Genomic DNA, 15503 nt, shown 5'->3' with positions numbered 1-15503 from the left:
AACGTAACCTGAGTTCAGAATTAGGATGTGATCTAAAACCTCAATCAGGTGGACTGAAACATCTTGGATTTGGGTATCTCACTCTGCTTCACTTCGGAAATACTGATTTACATTCCAGGTTTAGCCTAGAACCGTTTGAATGTGCCCTAATGCTAAACATACTAGACATGAATACACCTTGAAATAACACCTGGCAACTACTTGATAGCATGCCTCAGTCGGTCTGTAAAATCGCCACTCTTTTTCTACATCCAACAGATCCATTCTCATTTCTTCGTAATTACACCATTGACATCTACCTGCTCCTCACTTTTCTTGTTTTGCTCAGTAATAGGACAATCCAACCTGTCCGCTCTCCGATTCCGAGGAACCACATGACTGGCCTGGGTTTCTTTTACAGATGTAGACAGCCTTTTTATATATTTTTTAAATTTCAGATTGTCAAACATTTAGATGTTAAATCTGTAATTAACATATATTTCCCCACTTCCGGTTAAACAACGGTCGACGAAGTATTAAAACCTAAAGAAGCCAAGGAACTGAGGTAACTAATAAATGAGATAAATACGCGGTAGATAGATCTAAAGGGGATTTTGAACAGTACTAATGAAATTTTGGGCAAAACAAACGACTAAAAATGGAAAGGATTTTTAAGCTCGGTTCAGCAAAGTGACTAAGTGGTTGTATACTATATGGAGCATAGCCCCCCCCCCCCCCCCCCCCCCACACACACACACACACACCACCACCACCCCGCCCACATACACACACACGCAACTGACAGTGCAGTGAGATATGGTTAACGTCTCGTACTGAGTTAATTGTGCACTTTTAGTCAACCTTTGCTGGACATAGAATGGGAATTGAACCGCTGATCTCGTCTTCCCCAGCTAGCCCCCAATCTCTGCTACTTTTGTTTTTGTCTCCTCCCTGTTTCGCATTTAATCCCATTAATTATTTTGATGAATCACACTCTGAATGGGACGGGGAGGGAAGTTTCCACTCCACCTTATGAGTTTCGGGTACTGATTGGTAAAGGCCAGTTTACCCATCACCTCTCACATTTAGCAGTGAGCATTCATCCTTGGTTAGTCTTGAAACAGGTTTGTTAGAGCGAAGTTTCTACAAGTGTCCACCCCCCTTTTTAGAAAAGAAAATCAGTCCAGTCTGAATCACTCGGATCGATCTCCAGTTATGGATTTTGTGTCATGAAGTTGTCGAAAGGCTCAGTTTGAGAAAGTATTCGGTAATTGTGTTATAGACTGCACGGTTGTGTTTATATAACCTTTCTCAGATTCTTCATATGAAGACAATGCTACAAAGGGGAGTATTACAACATGCCTTATACTTTCAAACCTCAGTTCTTTCTTTTAAACAATGGGGACGGAAGATTCCATGTGTAGAAACTGTGCAAGTTAGTTGCAATTATAGAATTGTGAAATGACACAAAGGGAGACCATTCGGCCCTGCGTGCCCATGCCCGGCCTTCTGCAATCAACTCCCCACTCTGCATTTTCTTCTCCCTCTTCCGATAATTGTGGGTATTTCTCCGTTCAAATGATTTTAGCAGCGAATTTAAATAATTACATACACACGTACATTTGGTCAAGTAAAAATAAAGCTATTTATTGTCGAAGCCAGCCAAAATGACCAGATAAACTATCAAGATTCGTAAACTTCGCCAAGAGTGTGAAACACGATAACTATTGAGACTTCTTTTCACTGGCACAAAATAGTACATTTGATTTTTAAAACGAAAATATTTACAAAAAAAAAACAAGGTAAATTCCGCACTTTCCCGTCCGTATTTGGTGCTGATATCTACGATTTTTACATGCATCTTTCCTGTCTTGAGCGCTTGCACGTTTATAGCTTTCACTATATTAATGACATTGGAATATATCAATGGAGTCAATAAACCGAAATCCATTTCTCTTACTTTTCTTTTATCTAAAATAAAATTCTGTCCTTAAATATGATGGTATCATATATTCCTCTCCCGAGATATCACAAGCAGCGCCTGACGTATTTAAAGTGAAATAAAGTGATGGCAAAATGCATTTGTATATGGTGGTGTGTGACAATTACAAACTGGCCGATGTAAAGTGATAATGTGTGCATCACCTTGGCCCCTTCCCTTAGTCTTGTGTCTTGAGTTGGCCTTACAATCTGCCTTGCAGATCGAGTTCAGTTATGAGAGGTCATGTGCCGGGAAAGGTGGTGGCGTTCCCGAAAGGATTCATTGCAAATGGGACATTTAAGTTTGTCCTCTCTTCGCCTTTTCACCAGAGGCTCCATGGCGTACTCCTTTTTGTGGTGAGATCTCATGTGGTACACTAGATCGGATGTCATCCTGAAAGAAGCGTTGCATTTGGCACACCAGTTCTGCGCTGGTAAACAAAAGGACGTGAAGGAAGGCGGGAGAAGGGTCAGTGCGGATGGTACTTGGAGCTGGATGGGCCCCGAAGCCTTTGGCCAGAAGGCGGTGGCGTAGACGAAAGGGCTCTGTTTGGCCAGACCCCCTTGCACGTTACAATTGCCGTTCACATCTGCGCTCTGGAGCTTTGCGGCTAAGGCATTGGCTTGATAAAGCCTCCCGGAGTCCCCGACGCCAGGATGACACTCTAAGCCCGGCATCACCTTTTGTGACACCAGGAGTGGGGACAGCTGGGTGAACGATCTGGCTGGCTGAGAAAACGCACTCTTCCTTTCCTCAGTCCCACAGAGCTGAGAGACGCTCCTGAACGCACTTCCCATGGCGATATTGTCCAGGCAGGAAGGGACTTGTGTTTCAGTCAGAACAGACTTGATCTCAGTCGGCTTCTCGGAAGAGCTGGCGTTGGGCGCTGCGCCATTCTTGCTGTCTAGGCCGGGAACGTGGTCCTTTGGAGTCTGTTTGAGGTGAAGTGAAGTTCGCTTCACTTCGAAGAAGGCGCTACGTTTGATATCTGTCGACTCTGGACTGGATGGTGCCATTAGCCTTCCATTCTCTCTTAGATTGAAATAACCCCCCCTGAACTGTTGGGAAGGACAGAGAAGACTTTCTCTTGGGATAGCCAGTGACCTATCTGCAGCTTTTACAGTGTGCAGTATATTGTCATTCTTTTCTTCCGCTTCCTCGCACTTTCTTTTATTTTCATTTAGGCTTTCCGTTTCTCGACGGTTCCTAACATTCTCTCTCGGATTTTCCATATCCCTGGCCAGGTTGTGGAAATCTGTAGTGGTTTTAGTATTTTCTACATTAGAAAAGGCCGATTGTCGCTCCGATCTGCTGAATTTAACACTTGACCCAACAGCAATTTGATAGTTACGGTCTCCGCTGATCTTCCCGTTCTCATCTGAGACAATGCAACCCAGTCTCTTCTGACAGCGGAATCTCAAATGGGCCAGAAAGGGGTATTCACACTGAAATCGCTGGCTGCAATCCAGGCATGTGTATGGCGAGGATCCTGGGTGAATCAAGGACATTAAAATGAGATTACACACTCCTACAATTCAATCACCTTCCAGCGTTCCATTATGTAACAGTCAACAATCAATTATTCCATAGAATCCCTACAGTGCAGAAGGAGGCCATTCGGCCCATCGGCCCCACCTCGGCCCACTCCCTGGCCCAAACCCGTAACCCTACCTAACCTGCACATCTTTGGGCATTAAGGGGTAAATAAGCATGGCCAATCCACCTTACCTGCACACTTTGGGGCATTAAGGGGCAAATAAGCATGGCCAATCCATCTTACCTGCACATCTTTGGGCATTAAGGGGCATTTTAGCATTGGCAATCCACCTAATCTGCACATCTTTGGACTGTGGGAGGAAACCGGAGGAAACCCACGCACACACGGGGAGAAAGTGCAAACTCCACACAGTCACCCAAGGTCGGAATTGAACCCAGGTCCCTGGCGCTGTGAGGCAGCAGTGCTAACCATAATGTTATACATTATAATTCATAATAAATTGTAAGTGTTAAATCATAATGTTAAAGCACAAGTTTTCAATGTGGAACATATTTCAGTTATGCGACAAATAGGTATTTGTCATTATAATAATTGCATTGACCTATTTTCACCCCGTTGATAATGCAATGATACTAACCAAATAATTTTATTTCTCATGGAATGTCACGACCTGGATCTTTAAATCGCTTTCCCTCTCCACAGATGCTGCCCGACCTGCTGCGTATTACCAGTATTTTCTTTTTTATTCCACATTTATAGCGCCCGCAGTACCTTATCTTGTGTCCCTTTATTTCCGCCCGAGTAACCCGTTATTTACTTTGATCCTGCGTGTACATTGATCCATCCAAAACTAGGCCCTCCATTCTCCTCTTTATCTGTCCCCACTTGCTTTCCATGGCCCATGTCAATCATCCATCTATCTATCTATATATATATGTCTATCTCTCGCTGTCTGTCTCGCTCTCAGTCTGTCTGTCTGTATATCTATCTATCCGTCCATCTATTTACCTACCTACCCATATATCTATCTACCCACCTATTGACTGACTCATCTACCCATTTACCTACCTATGTACCGATATATCTATCTATCTGTAATATTATCTATCTAGCTACCTTTCTTTCTTTCTAAATGGGTTAAACTGTCTGAGAAATTGGATCTATAGCATCTATTTGTTAAATTAGTTATATTTTATAAATCTGAAGACAATTTACATAATTTGCCAATAATTAACTCTAAAGAGCAGAAAATTACTTGTGGGTCATTAAATAATACATATTTTTCTCCACTGCCAAGATATGGGTTGTATTGTGTATCTCAATGTGTTTTTTGAGGTGGGATGAGACATTGCTGCAGTTGCAATATGAGACTTTACACATGGCAGCTCACCATTCATTTTGGCCTGTGCCCTGACGTTACTGAGAAGCAGCAGCTCCAACAGTTCTTTTCCATACCACACGAGCAATTCTTCGTCTTTGTCAATGCGCCTCAGAGACCGATAAAACAACTGGCCGTTTTTCACATAGGCCTCCAGGTTTTGTTCTTCTTTGTCCCTGGCCGACTGGACCAGTCTGAGCCACATCAAGCCCTCGGAGGAGCTGTTGGCTGCTGAAGTGTCCACCTGCAGTGAAGTGCAAACGCAGAGTATGAGTCACATGTATGTTGAACTCAGGCCAGTCACCACTGTCCTCGTGTAAACCGTCTTTGCTGCAGCCGCTCTATCTCACACCCCACAAAACAGCAATTGGCCTGGTTACTGAGACCTTATTGGAGATCCCCGGACATAAATAATCCAGTATAGTGTACAATATTGCTGCATATCATGAAAATAAACGCGTTGGTTGGTGATTTACTAAGTGCGACATTTACTTAACATTTGAACCAGCACTTATTTTTCAAACATTCAGCAGTACATCGCGGTCAGATTACAAAATCCGTAAACTTTACGAGACTGTACGTTGCTGGCGCTTTTATATTTCTTAAATATGCTGTAAAGCTACGGAGTACTGCTGTGTGTGAGATGGTCATGGAGAAAACATTATTGAAAGAGTGGGGTGAGGGGGAAGAAGTCATGTAAACGCTCTATCATTTGTGCAAGTATCTGTGATTCCGAAAGGTCTTCGTCACGGCACTTGTGGAAGCTCAGTATCCAAAACGGCGGGCGAACATTTGGCGGGTTTTAGGCACTTCTGCCTCTGAGTGCATTACTTTCAGTTTGATAGCGCCCTTCCCATTAGCACTGTCCAATACCTCGGCATTAAAGCATTTATTGAGCTAGGAGGCAACTGCGGGAGGGTAAAGCAATGAATCAACCAGATGCTAAGGAATAAGGGGGACGGGACGAGTTAGGAAAGAAACTATAAAAATAAACCATAGAGACAAACATGCTAAGGTACAAATAGGGTGGGGTGTGCATTACGCTGGAATATGGAGGCCAGCAGGTGAGAGTAACAGCAATGCATGTAAAAGAGAAATGAAATCTCTTTGCTATCTAATATTGTGAAATGAGGATACAGAAGGTGAAACCAAAGAGGAGGCAGAGTGAGCAGAACAGAGAATTCAAATTGACCCTACCCTAAAGATGTAGGGCACCGTCCTTTTGTCGGCTGATTTAAGAGCAATGAAAGCGATGCTGTCATACAGGGACGTGTGGCTCAGTATGCAGGGTCCAAAGATGGCATTTTCTGGAATGTCACAGGTTGTATAGACGCTGGTGAAAATGTTGGTCAGACACTGCTGGACGGCCCTGCTGGCATCGCTCTCCCAAAACACCTTGTGGATATTTGGGTCTTCCATCGTCGAGGCTTGCTCAGGGAGGAAAGAGTAGAGAAAGAAACAAAAAGATCACCTCAGTGCTTAAAAGAAACACGCAAGAGAGTCAGAACGCTGAAGCTTGAAAAATCTCGACAATCGTGTCCGCCCACATGATAGATTCAGACCTCATTTCAGAGCAAGTGCACTGTGAGATTCCTCTGTAAATCTAACATCTCGTGAAATCAGTACACAAGCAACGGTGTGTCTGTCCGGTATCGCTCGGATTGTGTAAAGCACGTCTACGCCCCCCCCCCCCCCCCCTCTCCACCACCGCCAAATTTAAAGTTTTGCAGAGAAAATGTTCCTGATTTTGACACGCCAACAAATCCTGGTTGGACCTGCCACCTTTTGTTCACTGATGTGCGCGCGGATTTTATGACAAATGGTTCTGTGTCGATGTCCCCACGAAAAGGTTGCCAGATGAAGTGCAAACGTTACCTGCCTTGTTCCCAGTTGGACGGAGAAGGAAGCATTTATCAACAAGCATCAAATGGAACTGTTCCGGTGTGTGAAGGTGTAACTGGAATGGATTGACAGTGTGGCCCTGTCATTTTCCCTGATCTGATGTCAGATAACCTTTAGATCTTTTCTACAAGAAAGAACGTATGTCTTCTTCGTCCGCGCATCTCATTACCATAATACAGCCCTTTCCCTCTGAGACTTTAATTAAAAGCAGCAAGCAGAGTTAATTATTTTTACCTCGACACGGTTATTTATGGCGGAGAATGAATCCCAGTTACCTTGTTCGACACAGGGAGAGATTCGGTCAGATGCGGCATGTGAAATCTGAATTGGACGGGGTGGGGGTGGGGGGTTACACCCCTGCTCCTCTGCTCAAGGGTTTTGATTGGGATCAGGAGCAATTTCCCGACTCATTCCGAAGTCATGGCTTATGTCAAAGCCCCAACCTACACGGTTCAAATTTAGCCGCTTTAAAGAAACAGAATTCGATCGCACTTGATAATGTGTTGGTTAATCTGAGAGTTTATCATGACCGAATCGTACCATTTTATATACCCCTTTCATTATAAATTAATAGGCGATACATAGACGATGCAAATGTAACAAATAGATTAATCGTAAACCTCAAACCAGCAGTGTTTACATCTAGATCTGAAAAAGAAAAAAGTTAAACCCAAAGATAGTCCCTTTAAAACTTCCGCTCTCCGCCTCAAATGCAAACAAGATCCATTTTACTGACAAATATTGGGAATGCATGTGAGTTCACCGCCAATTCTAATGGTAACTAACTGGCATTCACCCAGTGCAACCTTTCACTCCACAGTAATAGTGGAATGGTTAGCACTGTATGGACCGATCCAAGAGGACAAATTGCTTTCTCTGAACTTGAAGAGTGACTGCAAACATCTCCTGAGCGCAGCACCGAAGCTCTTCAACATAAACCTGCCCGTATACTTTACAGAAAGTGATACAGTATACGCCTTACCTGATGGTGTGAAACCCGAAAGATCTTCTCCACGTTTCTCTTCCCCTGCCCAAATATTTTGGTTTGCAAGAGAATAAAAATGCAACATATGCTGCAAACTCATTTCACCAACGTTTTATTGTGAATGAGGTCGCGCGTCGCTTGGGGCGTCCAAAAAATATAAAAGAAGCTTTAATGAATATGCATTTCTTTCCATCCTCAGCAGAGCAAATCGGCGTTTAGGACGAAGGAAAGCCAAAAAAAAAGTAGACTCACCAGAAAAAAACGACGTGTTTTGTTTAAAAGATCTCTTTCTTTATTTTTTTTTGGGGGGGGGGGGATTGTGTGCAGGAGGAGATGGGAGTAGCAGCTGGAGACGCAGCGCTCTCTCTCTCTCTCTGTGCAGTCAGTGCAGTGGCATCGTTGGTGAAAGTGGCGGTGATGTTGCGCTTCCGATGCAAAGAGAGAGAGAGAGGAGCCGTGCAGAGTTACATATGGGCCCGAGCGTAAGTGGCAGACACTCTGGTGGAGATAATCTATCCAATGACGCGTGACACTCCACCCCCCCCCCCCTCTCACGCCACACACACTCTCCCCCCTCCCCCTCCCGAGCCAACCACCCGCTCCGCTCCCCATTGGCCAGCGGGCGGCCGCTGTTGGTGGCGGCTCGCGCCCTTTGCAGCACCTGCCGCGCGCCGGCTTCCCTCGCTTCCCCCGCCCCCCGCAAACACACACACGCGCGCCTGCTATCAGCACCCCCTCACCGCGGACGCGCCCGCATGCACGCGCACGCGCCGGCTCCGATAGACGGCTTGCGCCCAACGGCGTTGCTGATTGGTCACTTCGGTCGGCGGAGAGGAGAAGGGCGTGGCTTGGGCAAGGATGGCCGCTGGAACGTGGCTCTTCCCCGATCCCGAGCTCGCTCAGCCCTTCCCGGAGCCCGCTCTCGAGCTCAGCCTTTCCCAGAGCCCGCTCCCCTTTCCGGATACCGCTCCCGAGCTCGCTCGGCCTTTCCAGGAGCCCGCTCTCGAGCTCGGTTCGGTTTGACCCCGGGCTCAGGGCTGGAGAAAGCCGGGTGAGCAGGAGGAGCAGAGCTCCGCTGTCACTCCACCCCTCCTGCAATCACCGTCGCCAATGATGAGCCTAATTTATCCATCTAAGGAAAAATATGCATGATCCAAAAGTGAGGCAACAGAATATACACACGCCGTGGGCTCAACCAGCTCTCATTTTACACCGATGGCAGATAACATTCAGGCGGTTTTTGTCACAATGACATTAAACATTCACTTTCCGCCACTTGCAGGCAGGACGTTTAAAACAAAGGGGCTGGGGTTTATTTTTCATTTTAAGTGAGGTACTGACTAACTTTGTAATATGAGAAATAGCAAAGTGAGTTTGCTCACAGTTGAGTCGGTTTGGAAATGTAGTTTTTTTAGTAACTAAAATACATGATATATAATGTGTGCTCATGACATATGTGTGCTTTCCCTATGTGCGAAAACAATTTGCAACTCTGGATTGTCTATAAATTACTTGTTTGCATTTTTAAAACCAGTAATCAGAATAATGGAGATCCATATGGCAAATAATCAAAAATAACATTTAGAAAGTGATATTACATTTTAGAAAGTTCAGTGCATGATTTTTGCTACTTCTAAATGGCTGCTAAATCTTACAATTCACTACAAAATAATATGACAATTAAAACTAATTTTCTACCAGTCGGACCTAATCCATAATTGTGAAAGTACCGGTACCAATATCTAGGAAGAGATTTATGATTAGTTATTTTGGCGTAGTTGCCGCCCCTTTTGATTATCAACTTGAACTGAATATTTCTCGCCATTCCGTGGGATAGTTTACAAACATCGTGGATAGCCAAACTTTCATCTTTATAGCTCAGGGTCATCCGAAGTTCCTCCATAATAGAATTTAAATTGCCACTACTGGTATCGGGTGGAAATAGAGCTTGCTCTATGGTAAGAGCTGGGACAAATCACACTGCCGTTCAAATTTTTGCAACTCATTCAGATTTTAGAGGGCTGGTTAGCTCAGTTGCCTAGATGGCTATCGTGTGGTTCCCGTTCTGGCTGAGGTGGGGATCCGCCTCCACGCCCTACCCCTGAGAGTAGAAGGCGATGACAAACCACCACCGATAAAGGCTGCCAAGACCACACGGCTCGGCATGAACCAGTAGCACACAATGAACCAAGTATATTGGTGGAACACTCTTGGAATGGAATTTGGATTTTACTGTAATTTCTAAATTTATTCAGAATTCCCACCACCCTGAATAACTGATGTTTGAGCACAGGAGATGTACATTTGTGTCTACGTCAACCTACAGAATGTTGGAATTATTTATACATATCAGGCAAAGACACACACAACACACATACATATTTGCATGTAGTACTGAAAACATCTTCGTATACATGCATGCACATGAGTAAGTAGATACATATGTGCACATACACGCAGAAAATTGCACAATGTGTATGCGTACATAAACACACATAGGATATTCATATATACACATTCTCCATAAAAATGCAGCTAGACAGTTATACACAGTATACACTCTCATGTCATGAATATTTAAATCGGAACAACTGTAATTATAAAATGGCCTCACCTCCTCTGCAGTTTCACCCAGGAAACAACGCACATTTTCTGTAAACATGCGGATTATATATTATATATTAAGTTTCGTGATTTATTTTATAACATTAGCTTACTGAATGCAGTGATTACCGCAATATTACGCCTGGGGTGTTGCTATGTAAACAATTCCATGGCTATATTACCTTTTCAATGAGTGCATTTTGTGAATCAAGTGTGAAATCTGGAAGCTGTCACTCAAAACATTATTTTGCTGCTGCTGTATTTTCAAAATTACTGAAACTCTACGCTGCATTAAAGCATAATGAACATTATACTGCTTCAAGTGAGGCATCAAACTGGAACTAATAGAGGCTTGTGTGCCAAACCATTGACATCACGTAGTGATAAAAATATGAAAATATTGAATTTAATTTGTTGTGCTTATGTGGTGGCTGCGAGTTGCAGAAGGAATAAATAAACGCACACTGAAAAGCACACAGGCGCACATGCTAACAGGACAGCATGCTGTTCGAAATTACACGATGTCTGGTTCTGGTATTAATTTTACTACAATCAAAGACTATGTTTTTCCACAAGAACTTGACAGTTAACAAAAATAAACAGCATTTAGATGCTTTACCCGACATAACTTACTTTGTTCAGTTTTGAAATGCGATGCTTCAGTGTAAGTACATACACATTTCAGCCTTTCGGTTAAAGAATTCGAGAGAAATATACTTTGTTTAAAGGCGACAATTACAGGATAGGCGAGTTGCTGCAATTTCTTTTCGCTTAGAATTTAGACATAAAACACACGAAACGATTGATATGCCATCACCATAACCCCCCCCCCCCCCCCCATTGTGCCTCTAACCAACGATGCATGATAAAATCCTTTTCCATAAAGTATTCAGTATTAAAGCCACAAAGCTCACCCAATCAGTAGCCATCTGCCTCCACTATAACAGCAACGTGTGTGACGAGGGATGGCAGCCAGATCAGAGGCACAATCGTGCAGCAAACAGGTTGACAGGATCGAAACTGGCTGCAAACCACCATGTTAACACAGTCCCCAGTAAATAATTTCAACTGCATGGGGGCCAGAAATATCGCGGCAAGCAAGGGCGACTCGTGAAAATGGAGTTATTGATACATTCTCTAATTGCAGGCCCATCGTTGTGAGAAGATCTGTTCACTCAGTGCAACAGCTAAAAAAAAAACTGATTTGAATGGTACCTCTTCCTTTAGATTCTTATTTATTGGGAATTAGGGGTTACAGACGTGGCGATTTTCTGCCCTTCGAATGAAATGTTCACGGCAAAGCCTCAATTAACTGTCAATACTTTGAGAACAAAGTTGTGAATCTAAACAGGTTCGATAGACGCCGATGAAAGGGACAAATCTTAAGTGGAGATATGCTGTCAAAATTATACTCAAGTCTCCCAAAATAGATGTTTTATAGGATGTGGACAAAAGTTACAACTTGACTTATACGTTCTGATCAGTAATCCCATTGTTAAGGAATATATCACAAATTGACAAGTAATGTAATAACAACTTTGGTAAATAGATTTATTTAAATGGATAGTAATACTCCACAGTCGGTGCCCAACTGGTTTCAGTGTGTGGTGTATGATGATCTTGCGACCGCAGCTGCAGTGTGTCAGTTACAGCTGCTGCGAGTGTTTCAGTGCAGCTCAGTAAAAAGGGCTAAGATTAATTGCACAAAACTTTTCCCCCTCACACAGACGCTTTCGCACATTCAGCCATATATAAATAAAGTACGATTGTTGTAGAAATCGCCGTTCGACGGCCACGATTATGCTCAGAGAGAGCAGTCTAGTTGCACATAGAGCATAAGGCTATGTTTAATGGAAATGGAATTTAACCAGTCAATTAATTTAGTCAACAAGGTCACGTGCACACAACCGTACACATATCCAGGACATTAGTTAAAAACAGATGTCAAAGTTTATTTTGTTTGTGTTTAACCATCCCTGCATAAACAACTGAAAGAAAATTCGGTACGTCTATTTCTTCTAAATTGAGCATTTTCCATATAAGCTTTAGCTATGTCATACGTTACTATTACCGGTGTCTTAATCTCCATATTATATAAGTTTTATATGATGCCCTTTTTAAATTGATCATGAATTACAGTGTTTCCGTCTCGGAATCGCCACAAGCACACACACATCTTCTGTAGGTTATGTGGCAAATTTCACACATTGCATCACTTCAAATCAGATCGACCTCCTTCGCAGGGACAAGGTACATTCATTCCGCCTTTTATTATTTAGTCCTGATTTTCAATAAATTGAAATAGTACCTAATAATCTGATAGTACCTAATAAAAAGTTATACTATTGAAAAGTGTGTATATTTAATAGGAGGGTTACTGCTAGACAGTATTTCTTAATTGCTAATTATAAAGGATTGTGGAAGATCATTTTTATCAATATAAGCATGGTCTAAGTTCGTGACTAACCACCAAGTAACTTTGGATCACCCATTGTTTCCCATAACAATGCAAGTATTCTCACAAGTTAATTTTTGCTACATGTTCAGCAATAAGAAGAATATCCAGCAGCAGATACATCAGTGATATTTTCTTACGAGCGATGGTCATAACTAATCAGTTTTAATAATAATAGTTTTACTCGTAAAATAATTAGAACTGCAATGCAGGCAATAGTCAAAAATGAAAGTCATTCATTACAAATGCGTTATATTCTGATTATTTTCTGATCAAAGTCGCGGGTTAAGGGTGAGATATGCCATACGTGTTATTCATAAGCATTTCGATTAGGAAACTAATTCATTTTGAAACTCGTACACGGCAGGTGAGAAGCAAGGGGAGTGATTTACTGGACATCGGTATGGTTTTTTTTTGAGACAATGCACGGTACAAGCGAGTTTAAAAAGAGGTCTAACATATCCAAGTGGCACAATGTTGTGGTTACAGAGATATCTATAATATTATTCAAAATGTTTATTTTCTTTGTATAAGTACCAACTGAAATTCCCACGTCGCCCATAATGTGTTAATTACCTTAATTTTGCCTGAGAATGAAATAGGTAACTTGACATTTCTTAACATGTTTATGGACAAATTCAGTTACATATCAGTTTTACTTAACCAATACAGTGAATTGTATTCTACAGGTAAGTCGAAACAACAAGGAGACAGTCCAGATATTGCCTGTTCTCTTGGTGAGAAAACAAAGTATGGTGACGTTTTAAAACTGCCTAATTTTTTGCACTTGGATGTTGAAGATATTGATTTTACATCATAAATATCTCCCAAATCCCGGTTTGAATATAATGCACCCTTTGAGCGCCAACCATTTGCGTCTATTTCTTCGCGATTCATCACAAGTGTAATGTGGCTCACCAAGCTCGGCACCTTGGCTAACAACTTTGCTCTTTTTCAATGAAAGTTTATGCTGTGCAATAAAATGAACTGTGCATTGATTAATATGTCAAATACATTGCAGGCAATCCATCCTACATTTTAATTTCAATATTACTTGAGACTGGTGAGATGGGTTGAGTAATCTCTCCCGTTCCATTGCCTTCCTCACATTGATGATAGTAGCTTTACTATTTACAGGGTGCTATATTGCTAAGCCACAGACTTTTGGCGAATTGCAGAAGTCATTACATTCAAACATGTTTTAAATGAAGCAGAAGTACATAAAATGTGAGTTCATGTAATACGATTAATACAGGACAAAAGTCAGGTTTAAAAAAATCCAGCTTACCTTTTTTATGTGCACTTAATTAAATTGTGCAATGAAATATTTCCAAGTCGCTACCGTAGTTTGCAAAAAGTGTAAAAGATCTTCTTTCTGAAGTGTTCAATTGAGGCTTTTGTCCTCTCCCCAGTTGCGATATAATTAACCGCGTCTGCATGTATTCAGTCGTTTCGAGGCAACCAGTCTGCTGAATAATTTGACTGTTAGAATTCAAACGACACGTCCCCTACTCAGTAATGAACACATCTATTTTCGGCACAGTTTGTACCCCGCATCTTCTTCAATCAGAAACAAATACAAACCGCCCCTTAATAGGCAGAAATTTGCTACATAACATAGACATGAAGTAGAAGTTATAATGTTTCTAGTGTGTTTGGAGTTAGTGTAATGTTATCACATTCGACTTAATGGTATGACTAAAGTCTTCAAGAGTGGAGTGCTACCTTAGCATTTAGTGCTTAATTGTTCAAACCCAGTTGTACAAAAGTAATCACAGCACCAAGTGGCTTCAAATGGTTGTATTTATATCATTATAGGATCCAACAGCGAACACCTTAATAAAATATAGCTTCAATTTAACATGTTTCACACAATGTCTTTAACTTTGGTAACTGCAGTAACCATCAATCAGCACATACTGTGTCAGAAGTATAGATGAGACACAACATTAGCAATAATTATACATACAATGCATATAATAGAATCCTGTTTGTAGTAAAGACCATTAAAAAGGTACAGCGTTTCAGAAACAAACTTGTACATAACAAGTATTGCTAAGTGTATATAAAACCTCGGAAGCAGTGATGTGTTTACCTGTCAAGAGCTTTTCATTCATGTGCGTTTAAATGTACTAAATTATCATCCTTCTAATTACCTCTAGTTCCTTAATGTGAATTAATTTTAAAACATGACTGCTTAATAGAGTTTTACTGGCGATGTAGAATTCGACTTACCCTTTAATCAGGAACAAGCTGGATGGTTTGAGTTCCTGTGATTTATCAGATTTTCAGTTCCTTGGCACTGACACAAACAGTAAAGATATCCAACATCCTTTATCTGAGACAGCACCTGGATCTATGGAATTGGAAGCTTAATATTCACCTGGATAAAAAAGAGCCTTTTGGGAAGTTACCTTGATTGATAGGGCAAACGTGGCTAATGCGTGCGCGTGATCATTTCTTTCCAAAGTGGAGTTTAGGCAATCCCAGTTTGATGGAGTCGAGAGTGTGGCAAACGTTCAACGCGTTCGTATTTAGGGGGAGAGATGGAATGTTAACCCATAAATGCGAGTTATCACGCTCTAGCAGCTAGGCATTGAGCCAACCAACGTCGTCCCCGGTTACACGGAGATCATTCCCAAAGCGCACAAAATGAAGAATACCCCCAGTTCAAATAGAATGTCCATGTTCTTGTTTTATTTTCTCCCTGATAGTAGAGGC

General features: G+C 42.0%; 1 protein-coding gene across 5 annotated transcripts; it reads right to left on the bottom strand.

Moving 5' to 3' along the window:
* Positions 1-1600: 1600 nt before the first annotated feature.
* On the bottom strand, positions 1601-15242 carry prdm8b (PR domain containing 8b). 5 transcript variants are annotated; one of them, XM_072496235.1, is made up of 5 exons: positions 15018-15242; positions 14071-14248; positions 6034-6263; positions 4849-5080; positions 1601-3449 (listed from the first exon to the last, which is right to left on the bottom strand). In XM_072496235.1, exons 3-5 carry the CDS (start codon positions 6253-6255, stop codon positions 2188-2190), a joined length of 1716 nt encoding a protein of 571 aa, XP_072352336.1. In that variant the 5' UTR covers positions 6256-6263; positions 14071-14248; positions 15018-15242; the 3' UTR covers positions 1601-2187. The 5 variants fall into 5 exon arrangements, with proteins under 5 accessions (XP_072352336.1, XP_072352338.1, XP_072352339.1 ...); XM_072496237.1 differs by lacking the exons at positions 14071-14248; positions 15018-15242 and adding an exon at positions 11242-11394; XM_072496238.1 differs by lacking the exons at positions 14071-14248; positions 15018-15242 and adding an exon at positions 10961-11040 and having other exon boundaries at positions 6034-6267.
* Between the last annotated feature and the right edge of the window lie 261 nt (positions 15243-15503).

This window comes from Scyliorhinus torazame, chromosome 3, assembly GCF_047496885.1.
Source record: "Scyliorhinus torazame isolate Kashiwa2021f chromosome 3, sScyTor2.1, whole genome shotgun sequence".
Classification (NCBI taxonomy): domain Eukaryota; kingdom Metazoa; phylum Chordata; class Chondrichthyes; order Carcharhiniformes; family Scyliorhinidae; genus Scyliorhinus; species Scyliorhinus torazame.
This window is presented reverse-complemented; position numbering and strand designations above follow the sequence as displayed.

Excerpts from the sequence above, each read along its gene's own strand:
- prdm8b (XM_072496234.1), bottom strand. The coding sequence starts at position 7,823 with ATGAGTTTGCAGCATATGTTGCATTTTTATTCTCTTGCAAACCAAAAT. Across the intron at positions 5,081-6,033 it reads CGGTGCCCTACATCTTTAGG|GTGGACACTTCAGCAGCCAA; the intron begins GTAGGGTCAATT and ends ACTTCACTGCAG. Across the intron at positions 3,450-4,848 it reads GGCACAGGCCAAAATGAATG|GATCCTCGCCATACACATGC; the intron begins GTGAGCTGCCAT and ends TGATTCACCCAG.